This window comes from Terrapene carolina, unplaced genomic scaffold (genome assembly GCF_002925995.2).
Source record: "Terrapene carolina triunguis isolate 2854851 unplaced genomic scaffold, T_m_triunguis-2.0 Scaffold84, whole genome shotgun sequence".
In the NCBI taxonomy this organism is placed as follows: Eukaryota; Metazoa; Chordata; order Testudines; family Emydidae; genus Terrapene; species Terrapene triunguis.
In genome coordinates this window covers 40622162-40636897 of record NW_020664435.1, presented here as the reverse complement: position 1 = coordinate 40636897, position 14736 = coordinate 40622162, and the positions used below count along the sequence as shown (strand labels likewise).

The following is a 14736-nucleotide window of genomic DNA, read 5'->3' as shown; positions in this document are numbered from 1 at the left end:
GAGAGTGTTCGTAGTCAGGTTCTGCAGGGATCGGTATTAGGCCTGATGCTGTTCAATATTTTCATTAATGATCTGGAAGAAAATATAAAATCACTGCTGATAAAATTTGTGAATAAGATAAAGATTGGCAGAATGATAACTATTGAGGACAAGGCTGTCATACAGAGTGATTTGGATCACTTAGTAATATTGGCCCATTCAAGCAAAATGTGTTTTAATACAGCCAAATGCAAAAGTAGATATCTAGAAACAAAGAATGCAGGCCGTATGTACAGAATGGGAGACGATATCCTGGAAAGCAGTATCTCTGAGAAGGATTTAGGTGTCATAATGGACAAACAACTCAACATTAGCCACTAGTGTGATGCTGTGACAAAAAGATATTACATTCCTTGGATATGTAAATAAGGGAGTAGTAAGTAGGAGTATGGAGGTGATTTCAACTCTATATGTGGCATTGGTGTTACCGAAAGTGGAATACTGCTTATAATTCTCGTATCCAAATTTTAGAGAAGATGTTGAAAAACTGGAAATGATGCAGTAAAATGATTTGAAGCCTGGAGAAAATGTCTTAAATTGAGAGTCTTAAAGAGCTCAATCTGTTTAGTTTAAGAAAGAAGATTGAGAGGTGACTTAATGATAGTTACCTTCACGGGGAGAAAATACCTGGCACTAAAGGGCTCCTTAAACAAGTGGAGAAAATCCTAATGAAAACCTGTGCTGGAAACTGAAGTTAGACAAATTCAGATTAGAAATTAGGCACAGTTGTTTAACAGTGAGAGTGATTTAAGCATTGGAACAAACTACCGAGAGAAGTGGTGGATTTTCCATCTCATCAAATCAAGACTGGATGTCTTTCTGGAAGCTACACCTTAACCAAATACAAGTTATTTGGTTCCATACAGGAGTAACTGGGTGAAATTTTAATGGCCTGTTATATACAGGAGATCAGACAAGATGATCTAATGGCAAGCCCGCCGGCAGGGGGGGCAAAGGGGGTAATTGCCCAGGGGCCCGGGCGATTTAAAAGGGCCCGGCTGCCGCTGCCGCCACCAGCGCAGCAGAGCTAAGGCAGGCTTCCTGCCTGCCCTCACTCCGCGCCACAGCCGGAACGGCCCTACGGCCCCCGGGGGGAGCAGGGGGGTCTCTGCACACTGCCCCGGCCCTGCGCACCGACTCCGCAGCTCCTATTGGCTGGGAACTGCACTGCAGCCAATGGAAGCTGCAGGGGCGGTGCCTGCGCACAGCGGCATGTGGAGACCCCTTTGGGCCTCCCGCCTAGGAGCCTCTGCCAGAGGGGTCGCTTTCAGGAGACGCCTGAGGTAAGCACTGGACCCCGCCTGTGCCCTAGCCTAGAGCCTGCACCCCAACTCCCTCCCTGAGCCCGCACCCTCTACCGCACCCAAACTTCCTCCCAGAGCCCACACCCCTTCCTGAACTCCAACCCCCTGCCCCAGCCTGGTGAAAGTGAGTGAGGGTAGGGGAGAGCAAGCGACAGAGGGAGAGGGGATGGAGTAAGCAGGGGGCAGGGCCTCAGAGAAGGGCAGGGCAAGGCAAGGGTCTTTGGGTTTGCGCAGTTAGATAGTTGGCAACCCTACCAGGCAGGCATGTAGAAACCCTGGCCGTGTCGGAAGAGGGCGCCCAGCAGCTTGCTGGGCACCAGCCAGCGCAGGCGCAACACCGCCCAAATGTCCGGCGGACTGCATCCACGCGGGCGTGGTAGCCCATTGACTGTTTTGCCCTGGAGCCCGGAATTGCTGTTGGTGGGTCTGTTTAATGGTCCCTTTTGGCCTTAAACTCTATGGAAAAACTCATTGAAGTCCAAAGAGAGACTCCAATGGACTTCACTGGGCTTTGAATCAGGCCCCAAATGCAGGACCTGTTGGTAACAGTTTAAAATGGGCTTCAGTCCCGGTGCACCTCCCTGGACCTAGAACTATGCAGGGGAGGTCCCCCACTCTGGGGGCACTAGGACCCAGGAGGTGTGCGCACACACCTCCAAAAATTTTGCAACTTGCATGGCATTTGCTGCAATCACATTGTTCACTCTCCTTTTGTGCTGTTCCCCTTTCCCATCATGTGTATATTTAGACAATATTGTCTCATTGTTTCCTTGTACTCCCCTGTCTCTGTAGCCATCTCTTGTCTTATACTTAGATTGTAAGCGCTTTTGGACAGGGCCTGTGTTTTTGTTCTTTGTACAGCACCTAGCACGTGATGGGAGGGGGTGTCTGGGCCAAACCCGGGCAATAACTGGAGCAGAGAGCTGGCCCCAGGCCCACAGAACAGGAGCCATGGGAGCCGCTTCTGTGGGATGAGTGCAGGGTGTGTTCCATCTCCAGCCCCCCCTTGTGGATCTTCCTGCCCCTTGGGGGCAGAACCCAATCCGCTTTCCCCCCACCCCCATCCCAAGATGGTCAGAGTTAATAAAATGAAATAAGAAATTCCCCAAAATAAAATGAAAAAGTATAAATTATTTCACTGGACTCTAAGCTACAGTAGAATGGAATGACCTTTCATTTACTAAAGCGCTTCCACTGCCTATTGCAGTGCAGGTGAAACAAATATATGTAATGTAGTTCTGCAGATAAAGTTAATCTGCATCAAGAACGCTTTAGGGAATGAATTACTAATAAAAATCAGTGTGGCTTTCAGCAGGCTATTTTTAATACTGTAGAATTAATGAACTCATTTATTTTACTATCAAGTAGTTCTGTGGTATGAGACACATTGGCTGTGATTGTAACCTTTAGATGTTGAAGGTCAGATTAATTTCATGACCTTAAATGAAATCTGTTGCCTGTTACTCAGTGCACACGTAGGTGATCTTTTTATTGACCTGTGTAGAGGCAATGTGACATTTCAACCAGGGTTCCTCACAAGGAAACTATTCTGTGGCCTGTGAATAAATGAAAAGATTTTATTAGAAGCCTCTTCAAGCTTGTCATACTAAATATGTCTTTGTTTAAGTAATTACTGTACAGAAGTTCAGCTTATTCTTAAGGTGACCTCCATAAGTATTCACATTTACAAAGTAGAAAACTGTTCACTCTCCTGAGATCAAAACCCAGTACGCACAGGCTTAAAATTTCACAAATTAAAAGTGGACAGGGAATTCAAGCAGAACTATTTCACTCAGAATAATTAATATACATGGAATAAGTTGCTAAGCAAAGCTATTAAGTAGAATAGTATACATGAGGTTGACAGACATTTTAATCACGAGAGAGGGGATTGAGGCACATGGTGATAAAATAGAGAAGGCTGGGATAAACCTAAAGGGGACAGGGTTGTGTGACCTCATGTGATCTTTTCTTGTTCTGTAATGCTCTTTGGAGACTACATAGCAGTATTGCTCTTACTGACAACAGAATTAATAAAATGACTTGTTTGTGGTTAGTATGACTAATGCTTCACTGTTGTTATGTAAACATGCCGCTGTGTACAGTAGCTGCATAATAGGAGTGTGCTGTTAGTTCATAGTGAAAGACATGAAAGGGCTATTAAAACATTTAGTCTATCCCCTTCCAAGGGCAGAATACAGCTGCTTTATAGGGCCACTCTTAAATACATGTAAAGGATAAATCCTTCATCGCCCCTCCCCTTTCCAGTCTATACATTTCTAAAGAGTAACTGGTTTGGTTTCTTTCCCTTCTCTTTCTCTAAACAAGAAAAAAAATTAGAGTCTGAGAAGGGGTGCAAACAGTCTGGCACTTCCATTGCTCATCCCTTTCTATCTGTTCCTTCCCCTCCACTATTCTTTTTCTCTCTTTGTTAAAGCTACTTTGTGTCTGGGAGCTCCTTTTATCTGAGTTACATTTGAGATTGGGAAGGAAATAAGAAAAGACTGACAATCCATTTACAAAATCCCATGTACAGGAGGAGTTATGCCAATTAAGGGTGGGCTAGTGCCTATATGTACAAGGCTCTGGCAGTGATAGCAGCTAGCTCTAGAAGAGCTGAAGAGCCCTATGCTGCTTTCTTTAAGGAGGTCAAATCCAGTTATTTTTATGTATATTGATGCATATTCAGTTTATCTTATTGTCCTGTTTGCTCACTTTCACTCAATGTTGCCACCAAAGTCTAGCTACAACACTGTTGTTTTACCACTTTCCATCACAGAAAGCAGTGTGATACATTTTATCTCAGAAAAACAGATCTATGAATTAGGTCTGTTTTTAAGCTGACTGCTAAAGAGCAACACAGTTAAGGGAATGCGACAGTATTTTTCAGTCTGCCTGTTAATCACTAACTTATGCACCTTTTTGGGTATATCTACATTAAAATAAGATGGTGCTTTTAAAAATATTGTTAATGTTTTTTTTAAAAATGTTTATCCTAGTCTAGACTTATCTCCTGAGGTTAATATCTAACCTTAAAGAGGAAAAGTCCAAAAAATTGCGCACACTCTGTGACATATGCTGTGCACTGAATGCCACATTATTTTACTGTTATTTTCATGTCTGGATCGTCTCTTGCCAGCTGTTAGTTCATCAGTTACTGTACCAGATCCCAGCTACTGTCAGGATCCCCTTGTCCATTATGTACAATTCCTTAATGAAAATTGGCAAGGACCTGTGTGAAACTGACGCAAAACACAAAAATGCCAATTGCCCCATTTAAACTATTCTTTACTTCCCTTTCCTACCCAACAGTCTCTTCTTTCTGCATCCACAATACACATGCTACATATCTTTAGTATAAATTGGAAATGCTGGGGCACAAAGGTTTTTGGTTGATGGTGTCTGTTATTAAACCAAGAATCAGGGAAATCATGTATGCTAACTGCCTCTAGGTGGGAAGGTTTCTTATTTTTAAAACTTGTTTAATTTTTAGCAAAATAGCTGTTGTGTTTCCACTCTGTGGCTCCCTATAACTTTTCTAGTCTAATATATTTCGTTGAAATTTGTGTGCCCTATCTATCATTTACAAACGTTGGCACGTTTGGACAAGTTTTCCTCCCTTTATTGAAAGATGATTGCTCTGATGTCCAGGCAACAGGGCTACATGTTCTAATGAAGTCTAGTTTTGAAAATTTGTAACTGGGTGATAAATGTAGCTAGTATAGTTGGGAAATGAGAAACTTCATATGCTGTGTGGAAGTTTTCCCTTAGCGAATCCTTTGTGTTTCTGCTTGACAGGAACAGTGACATTAAATTGTCTGCAAACACCCACCAGTAGAAAACGCAGTAGTACCTTGGAACTACCAGAAAGTGGTAGCCTTTTCCAAGCAAATATTGTAATCGGCACAATACAAAGATAAAACTTTCCATAAACTGAAAAACAAATTAATGTGCTTGAATGATCTCCTAATGCACATACAAAGAAAAATCACAATAAACAACTTGCTAGTAGTATTGGAACTAAATAATACCCTTTACTAAATTACTTGCAGCCCTTCTTCTAAGGCTTAAGGGGAATTGTATTCTTCAATGCCTGCCATTATTTCAAACTACATTTGTGATCAAAACGTGTCTTACCTAGAGCTTGTCTACACTACAAGCTTAGGCAACCTGTGTTAGGCTGACTTACAGCCACCACAATAATTACTGCAGTGGTTCATGTCCACATTGCCCTCCTTCTATTGGTGGTGCACATCCTCACCAGGAACGCTTCCACCAACTTAAGAGGACTGGTGGGGCGGGGAGGAGGTGAGACCCTAGGCTCTCAGTTCCATGTGACTCCCAGATAGGAGCCTAGCTCCGCCTGGTTTCCTCACTCACTGTACCTCGCTGGGAGCACAGCTGCCCCCCGGGCTCCTGGCTCTCTGCTGGGATCAGGGCTGCCCCCCAGCTCTGAGCTTCCTGTTCCCCAACAGGAGCAGGGCAGCCACCCAGGCTCTTACCTCCCCACTGGGAGCATGCCAGCCACCTGGGCTCTCGCCTCTCCTCTCCTTGCTGGGAGTGAGCCAGCTGCCCCCATTCTCAGCAGAGAGCGTGAGCCGCAGTGCAGTTGGGCTCCCAGTGGGGAGCCAGGCAGGCACAGTCTGGCTGAAAGCAGGGAGCCTGGGCAGCAGCCCGGCTGGGAGTGGGGAGCCGGGACCCCGGACCCCGGGGGCAGTCGAGCGGGGAGCCTGGGCAGCAGCCCGGCTGGGAGTTGAGTGGGGAGCCTGGGCAGCAGCCTGGCTGGGAGCGGGAAGCCAGGGGCAGCGGGCAGTAGCCCAGCTGGGAGCAGGGAGGACTTTCTTGTCAATTTCACGGCTCTGCATGGGCATGGACATGGACACTGCGTCATCCTAACTACACCAACATAAGCCCTACGCCTCTCGTAGAGGTGGAGTTATGTCGGTGTAGTAGGGCACTTACATCAGCGGGAGCAAGGCTGTAAAGTGTATACTGACATAGTTAGGTCTACATAAGCTGCCTTACGTCGACCTAACTGTAGTGTAGACCAGGGCCTAGTAACTACAGGATGTGGCTCCCAAAGGGTAGCTTTGCTCCTCACAACTAGCTCTAGCAAGGATTCATTTTCATAGTGTATCCCCTATCTTGAGAGAGAATTAATTCCTGGATCTCGTCCCCTTCCCTTCACAATTGGTGTGGGCCATATCCTCTCCCATTTGCAATCACATAGCATACCAGTGGCAACTACAGCAGTTTCTTACATAGAAAGTTAATACCAAGATAGTATTTAATGTGTTTTTAGCTGTCTTAATGCATTTCAGCAGCTGGAAACAGGGAGACCCAGCACCATTTGACCCAGGCAACTCTCCAGAGGCCTGCAAACCACCAGTGGACCTTGAACCCAGTTTGAAAGCCAGTGAGCAATAGTTAAATCTCAACTGAGTTTTTAAAAAACTCCTAAACAAAACATCCTCTCACTTTGTCTGTTTTGGGTTAGAGAGGTTTTTTTCATTCATATCAAACTTTCTAATTCATTAGAATGTGAGTTTTGACTGGGGATCAGAGGATAGTTTTCACACTTATTGGCTATGAGCCTTGCAGAATCCTGTTGAGTTGTGCAAAGGAATTAGAATAGTAACTGGAGTAAAATGGGGTGGGGGAGAGATAACTATTCATATTCTGTACATTGAGAAATTTGGCATATATAATTTTTTTCCACAATCCAGTGAAGACATTTTACTTTAAAGGCCCTTTCATCTTCCTCTGGCTTCTCCCTTTATTTAGTGTTCATTTAACCCTGATTAATTGTGATGTCTTCTTGTGAAGACATGGGTTTTAAAAAACAAGACAGAGGAAGAAAATATGTGAAGATATAATTGTGTAATGCCTTTATGGCTGGAAAAAAATAAGGGAAATGAGCAAAATCTGCAGTTCATATTTACAGAGCCAACTGTTTCCTGAAAAGGAAGGCCCCAGTCTCGCAAAGGGACCTACATGGTGCACAAGGGTCTTTCTGCATCAATCCAGTGGCAGGATCAGAGTGTAGCGAGCAAATGTTTATGGAAATTGTAAGTGTCCTTATTTATTTTCAACAAAGGAAGACCAGCTAAATATGTGAGTTTCACACAAGATTTCCCTCTCAAGCACTTTGATTGGGGAAAAGAGGCCATCTTAGAAGCTATCTTCATGGGCTGAAATTAATCAACAACAAAAAACCTACCGGTACTTTGATTAGGCTTGAAAATCCCTGTTCAGAATGATACTTTGTGAAAGGTTTTGGCGTAAACATGGGCCACGAACTCTTTTATTACTGATTCCCCTCTCTCTCACTTTTTTTTTTCCTGGTACACGTAATGTCTCTCTTTTTTTATATATACAAAAGCACCTACAAAAACAATGGAGTTTCAGGAACACTGGCAAAAAATTTCAGTGATGAAGAACCTTCTACGTTTTGTATGTGGGGACAAATTCTGATATCCTTACTCAAGTGTTGTAGTAGTACCTTTCTTTGCAAGTAGACCCTTCTCCCTTTAATGTGACTGTGCTGTAATAAGTGCCCCTCAGTGTAGGAAAGTAATCTGAATCTGGCCCTTAATCTCCAAATATTGTGATGGAAAATGATGCTGTAGATTATGTGACAAAGTTCCTCCTCTATCTTGGTGGGTCCTGCGCTTATTGGCGGATTTTCTTGCCGCAGAGATTCACCATGTGGGTTGGGGAACAGCCCCGAGACCTTCCCCTCTGGAAGAACCCACAGTCCAGGTCAATTGGGAGGTTTGGGGGGAACCCGGGCCCGCCCTCTACTCCGGGTTCCAGCCCAGGGCCCTGTGGACTGCAGCTGTCTATAGTGCCTCCTGTAACAGCTGCATGACAGCTACAACTCCCTGGGCTACTTCCCCATGGCCTCCTCCAAACACCTTCCTTATTCTCACCACAGGACCTTCCTCCTGGTGTCTGATAACACTTGTGCTCCTCAGTCCTCCAGCAGCACACCCTCTCACTTTCAGCTCCTTGCACTCGCACCACAAAACTGAAGTGAGCTCCTTTTTAAAACCCAGGTGCCCTGATTAGCCTGCCTTAATTGATTCTAGCAGCTTCTTCTTAATTGGCTCCAGGTGTCCTAATTAGCCTGCCTGCCTTAACTGGTTCTAGCAGGTTCCTGATTACTCTAGCACAGCCCCTTCTCTGGTCACTCAGGGAACAGAAAACTACTCATCCAGTGACCAGTATATTTGCCCTCTACCAGACTCCTGTACCCCACTGGTTTGGGTCTGTCACAATTACTTAGTAGGAACTGAAAATTTCAGAATATGCCTTCACACATCCACCTTTCCTCTTCCCCGTTTCAGTAGTGGTGGTGTGGACCACACCTCTTTGCAGTTCTTCATAAAAAATATGAATGTGCAACAACTCATGTCCTGCTCCTCAGTTAATTGTTTTCAAAATTTATGCCACATTGCTCAAAAATCCAAGGTTAGGGTTCTTCAGGAGTAATATATTCAGAGAACTGCAGTTACTGACAAATAACCTAGTTTTATTTGTATAGTTACCAGAGAATAAGATACCTTTTTCTTCTGGGAACGGTTGTAATTAATTGCCCAGTAACTCCTGTTGTTGCTAACTGAATTATATCCTAATAACTGAGCATGAGTTCATGTGACTACTGTACATGCAACAATAACCTGTAATTTACTTTTCTAAGAAATAATTTATTATATTAAATATTTAATGTTTGACATTTTTAAGTCCTAACATTTTTCTGGAGGTGGTAATGAAGCTGACTGCTGTTGAGCTTCTATTTTTTTAATTTTTATTATATAAAAAAAAATTTTTAAAGCTACATTTTAACCCATTACAGAAGAGCTCTGGAAACAAAACTGATACACTGCAGTGTTTTGGGGGAGGAGTGGAGTTGTATTAAGAATTTCTAAGCTCACCAATTTAGTTGAAAATTTATCTTTAATTATAAAATGAATGGAATGCTGAGCATCAAATGTAGCGTTAAGGTGGTTGGTCCAGTGTCTCACAAATATAGACCACAATTGTAAACAAAAAATAACACCCCAATGGCAGAACGGAGAACATTCCTTTGGTCATCTTTCCAGTGTGGAGCGAGGAACGGGGAGGGAAGTGCAGAGGATGGAACATCTGAAAGTGGATGAGCTGCAGCAATACATAAAGTTGCAGGCTTCCTTTCTATTTAAAACCGTGACTCAGAACATGGTGTGCAAAGCCTATCCTGCCTGTTCTGAGGAATCTCCACTTGGGGAAGTGGGTCTTCGAGATCCTTCCCCCTGCAGAGAGGGAGTTGGGCCATCAGTGGCTGCCCCAAAGGTCTCTTTGGATCACAGGAGAGGAAAGGGACATTCAATGCCCTAGCTTATCATCAGCATCCTGTATCTGTATGAAGAAGACAGTGGAAGGGATCACCATGCAGTTGTTTCATCACAGTTGTCAGGATAACCCCAGCTAACCATGTCTGCCTATTTATTTTAAATGAAAAAAAAAAAAAAAAAAAAAACCCACAGAACCCAGCAAAGTTTTTCTATTTTTCTCCCACACTCCATGTTATAAGTACTTTCATTCCAGTTGAGCATTACATTTATATTTGGTATCTCCCTGTTTTTGCCGGTCCTTACTGGACCGAATAAAGAAACCTTGTGGAAAACCTTTTTTATTTAGTATTTAGGCCCTGATTCAGGAAAGCCTCCTCAGTTCAGGATAGAATGTAAGTGTGTGTTAAAGGCCCATTGAAGTCAATGGGATTTATGCACCTTCTTAAAGTTAAGCATGTGCTCAGGTGCTGTCCTGAATCAGCACCATCATCATTCCCATGCCTCATTACAGGTTACATAACCTGGCTAACAAATGGCATCTTCACTGAGCACTTCTAACTTGGGAGCCAAATACTTTCTCTGGAGTCATGCAGAATATGCATGGCTCCAAAGTCCAAGGGACTTGTATGTGTTTCTCCTAAGAGCAGATTTGGATCCATGCAGTGCTCAAACACACTGATATATAAATCACAGTTTCACTAAAATGTACAGTACATATTCCTCAGTGTTTCAGTAAGATTGGAAAGTTTGTTCCTTTTTGGTGGTTTCTGCAGTAAATTACAACAAGAAATATCTTTCATTTACATTGACATTACTGTGTACAGCCTCAACAATAGGTCTGGCATAAACAGCCATTATATTTCTACCAGTGGTTGTATTTTGCTGTATTGAGCCATTGATGTGTGTTTTCTGGCACACAGTGTATTGTGTATTTAATGAAGAAAGAAGCAGAGATAATTGCCCCACTAAAGGGACCTCCATGCCAAATAGAAGATGATTCTTTTAAAATAAACCTTTGTGGTTTTGGCCCCTTGTTCATATGGAATGAACGTGATTATAACTTTTTAAAAATGTTCTCATTCTTGCAGTATGATCCTACATCTATCTCTGACTCTTTCAACAATGTGCTATATTGAAAGATTAAAGTACATTGTACTGTGTTGCTACTGTAATTATTCTGCCTGTTTTAAGAGTACTACAACAAGATATTTGCTGGGACTATCACCATTTAAGGATTTGCAGTTGAAAGTTGCATAAATGTATATTGTATACAAAGTTTTAATACAATTTTCTATGCAAATAGCTTTTTTCCAGAGAACCAATATATTGTAAGAATTCATCATCTATTTAAAGGGAATGGGGGTTGTTTTGTTTGTAGCAGCATTTGTTTGAGTAGAATGGCATTATGTGCAGAGAGGTAGGGGTTGGATTTCTTTCAATTGTAGCTAATGATAAGCAAAGTGGGGACTGGACTGCAGGCTCTATGAACCCAGAAGTGGTACAGTCTCTGAATATATTCCAAGAACTCATACCTAACTTGATTAGACTTTTTGGAGTAAAGTCTAATTTTGTGGAGATTTAAATAGGGTGTAGGAGTGGTATTGTATGTTCTTGTTACATGTTGTAATTTCATTATTATTATTATTTATTATTTATTTTATTTTATTTATGTAACTTTTAAAAATTGTTAGATACTGTGCCTGGTATATTCCAACCAGTATAAACATTTATATCTAAAGTTATTTTCAGCCAATGGTACACTGTATTTGTTGAATTTTACTATATAATTTTCATTTTGCCAGTCCTAATGGTAAAAGTAATGCTGACCTGACTGCTCATTGGTTTTCCCTAAAATGCAAGAGAATTCTTTACCCTATTGTAGCTTGAGGTCACATAAGTATCAGTCTAATAACACCTGCTAATCCTGTCGCACTTTGTAACTTCAAAGCATTATACAAAATTAACTAATCCTCTGAACTCCCCTTTGAGGGAGGGAGGGAGGTACCCTCATTTTACAGAAGAGGAAACAGAGACTGCATGTAACCTGCCCAAGGCCACACATTGAATCAGTGGTAGAGTTGGGATTAGAACCAAGGAATTCTAACTCTCATCTCATGCTTTGTGTGCTAGATTACACTGTCTCAGACATTAATTAATATTAATATGACAGTGCTCCAACTGATTCGTTTTGTATGTGCAATTATTGTGGTGTACTATTATATTCCAACTGTTTTATTCCCCATTTAATTTTCTTCCAAAAGCTAACTGTTTTTAAAATAAAGAGTACAAAATCAATGTAAATTTACTTCAGAAATATCATTTAAACATTGGTGGACACTGGTGTTTTTCTCTTTGCAAAATATTTTGTGAAGTAAATGACCATTCAGCCAAGCTAGCAGCCGACTGGCATTTTGGTAGAATTGAGCAAGGTGCAAATGTTTTGTAAGAGAATAGAAAACAAATTTGAGTGTACTGCATGCATTTCAACTACACTGTGTATTTTTGTCTGACATGTTTTCCCTTTTTTAATTAATGTGGCAGAATTCCTTGACGAGAAGTGCTCCACTTGCTAATGATTCTCAAGCACGAAGTGGTGCCCGTTTTCACACCTCATATGACAAAAGATATATTATCAAAACTATAACAAGTGAAGATGTAGCAGAAATGCACAACATTCTGAAGAAATATCATCAGGTAATGTTTTAGTTTCCATCAGGAGATGGGAAGTATTAAAAAATTTAATTTGGAAAAATGTAAATGAAATTCTCTGTGATTAAGGAAGAGTTTTAAGTGTGTGATGTTTTGGCCGTAGAGATGCTGCATTATTAATGTATTGTCAGTTAATTTCAGATTATTTTTCTTTGGTATGTCAAAAGATCTTGATAAGTGATTGTGAAAATAGAATCAGTTCAGATCATTTAGTTCATTTTCCTTTTGTGCGTCACACGGTCTCATTGACTAAATGCTGCTTATATATTTTAGCAATACTTTATTTTCATTTTATATATAAATGCAACATTCATCACTTGTAATCAAGTGTGTGTGTGTTTTGTACATATGGAGAATACATGGTGCTGGGTAAAAAGGTTTTATCAGTATGTATTTGAGGTAACCACGCTACTCGTGTGGCAAAGCCATGAGGGAATAATATAAGTCACCTCAGATGAGTGCTGATAAAAACTGTTATACCATGCCAAGATGTATTCTGGATATACAACATACTTAGCAGGGAAAATACTTAACAGATCTTTCAGAGAGTTTAAAGAAAATTGATACTGTTTTTCATATTCCCACACCTGTTAAATCGCACTCTCTACTGCATAAACCTTTGTTGTGGGTGTGGCCGGGAGGGGTGGGGATTATAACTACATCTTAAAAATCTCTAAAAGTTTCCTAAAAAGCATCTTCTTTCTCCTTCCTTCCAGCATTTCTTCACCCTCACTAACTCTTGGTGGTTTGGAGTGGTGTGAAGGGATTGGAGTGGTAGGGATGGGATCTGGCTTTGTGTGTGGACACTGTGCGGGGTTAGGCTTAAACTTGAGTCTGAGCCTTGGTTTACTGTGCAGTGTAGACATACCCTAAGTGGCTTCAGCCTGTTTGCTAAATGCTGTGGTGCCAGCTCTTGTGATGTTATCATGCATCTTGTGATATTGGTGTTTTTTCTTAAAGCCCCAGCTCCATGAGTAATTCTAACCCTAAGCCCTGACTCATAGCTCCTAGACAACCTGTTGCCCCAGGGTTTCCAGGGTCTATGGTTACAAGGCAGCCTGCCAGGCAGACTGTCCCAGAGCTGGGGCTCCTTTCCCTTTCACAGAGGATTCAGAAATTTTTGGTTTTTGTTCTGAATCAGAACGAATCCACATTTCAAAATATCAAAATCCTCTGCAAAACAGAATTACCGTTCTCTGTCCAGCTCTACAGACAATCCAAAAAGAATCAGAGAAAGGACATTGCATAATAATTATATTACTTTACTTTAGATTTCTCTGTTTGAAAGGTAAATCCCCAATGAGCAGAGTTGCTGCTTAAGCAGCTGTGAGGCAGTTGGAGGAGGGCAGGGGAAAGCAGCTTTGTCGAAGCAGCTCAGGGGTTGGGGTGCTGAAAGAAAGGATGGGGAGCCTACCATTTTTGCTCTGTTCACACCACTGTTAAAATGCTTCAAACTTCCATCAGGAGATTGCCCTCGTGGTTTCTTGGACTCTTCCTATGACTGCATTAGCATTTTAACTTTAGACCTGTGAGTAATGTTACCTCATCAGGTCAGGCATCTCCAGCCTTAATTTCTCCTGTTTTCCTCTTGCTCGTGGTGTTTTGCTTTCAATGATGTGGTTCAGTCTCCTGTCACTCCCAAAAAACAATGGCTTGGAAATGTAAATATGCTTTTGTAACTCCTGCCTGCCTGGTGTGGCACTCTGTCCCCCTCCAATGGCACCTAGACCATCTAGAGGTTAATGAGTCTGCTACAGCCTTAGCTAAGAGCTATGAGACTTTTAGCTCATGCAGTAAAGGCTCGTGCATTTAACTCTGGAGGTTCCAGGTTTGATCCCAACCGTTGATGACCAGGGTCTGTTGGTGTTACAAGTGGGGGCTTGTCCATGATATTAACTGGGAAGTCTCTGGAGCTCAGGACAGGGCCGCCCGGGGCGGGCAAGTGGGGCAATTTGCCCCAGGCCCCGCAGGGGCCCCCACGAGAATGTCGGAGGCTTCTCCCCGCCTTCGCCTTCCTCCATCCCCCGGCGCCTCAGCGCCCCGCGTCCAGGAGCAGCCCTGGACAGCGCTGCAGTGGCGTGGCTCGGGTGGGTCCTGAGGTCCTCCCGCTCGGAGCCGCGTGGTAAGGGGGCGGGGCTGCGAGCTCCGGCGGGCCGAGCGGCAGGAGCTCCTGGATGCGGCTCACTGAGGCTCTGGGAGAGGGGGTAAGCGGCATGGTAAGCCCCTCTGAGCCGGGCACCCCCCGATCCCAGCCCCCCACAGCCCTGACCCCTAGCTCCGACCCCAGCCCCTCTGAGCCAGGCACCCCCCGACCCCAGCCCCCCACTGCCCTGACCCCCAGCTCCGAG

The 14736-nt window shown here is 43.0% G+C and overlaps 1 protein-coding gene across 1 annotated transcript in view; it reads left to right on the top strand.

Annotated features, from left to right (window-relative positions):
* PIP4K2A (phosphatidylinositol-5-phosphate 4-kinase type 2 alpha) overlaps positions 1-14736 on the top strand; it is a 201586-nt gene that overhangs the window by 122468 nt on the left and 64382 nt on the right. Inside the window, exon 4 of the mRNA XM_024199516.2 lies at positions 12221-12373. Within this exon, the coding sequence (XP_024055284.1) occupies positions 12221-12373 (153 nt within the window). The remainder of the gene's footprint in view (positions 1-12220; positions 12374-14736) is intronic.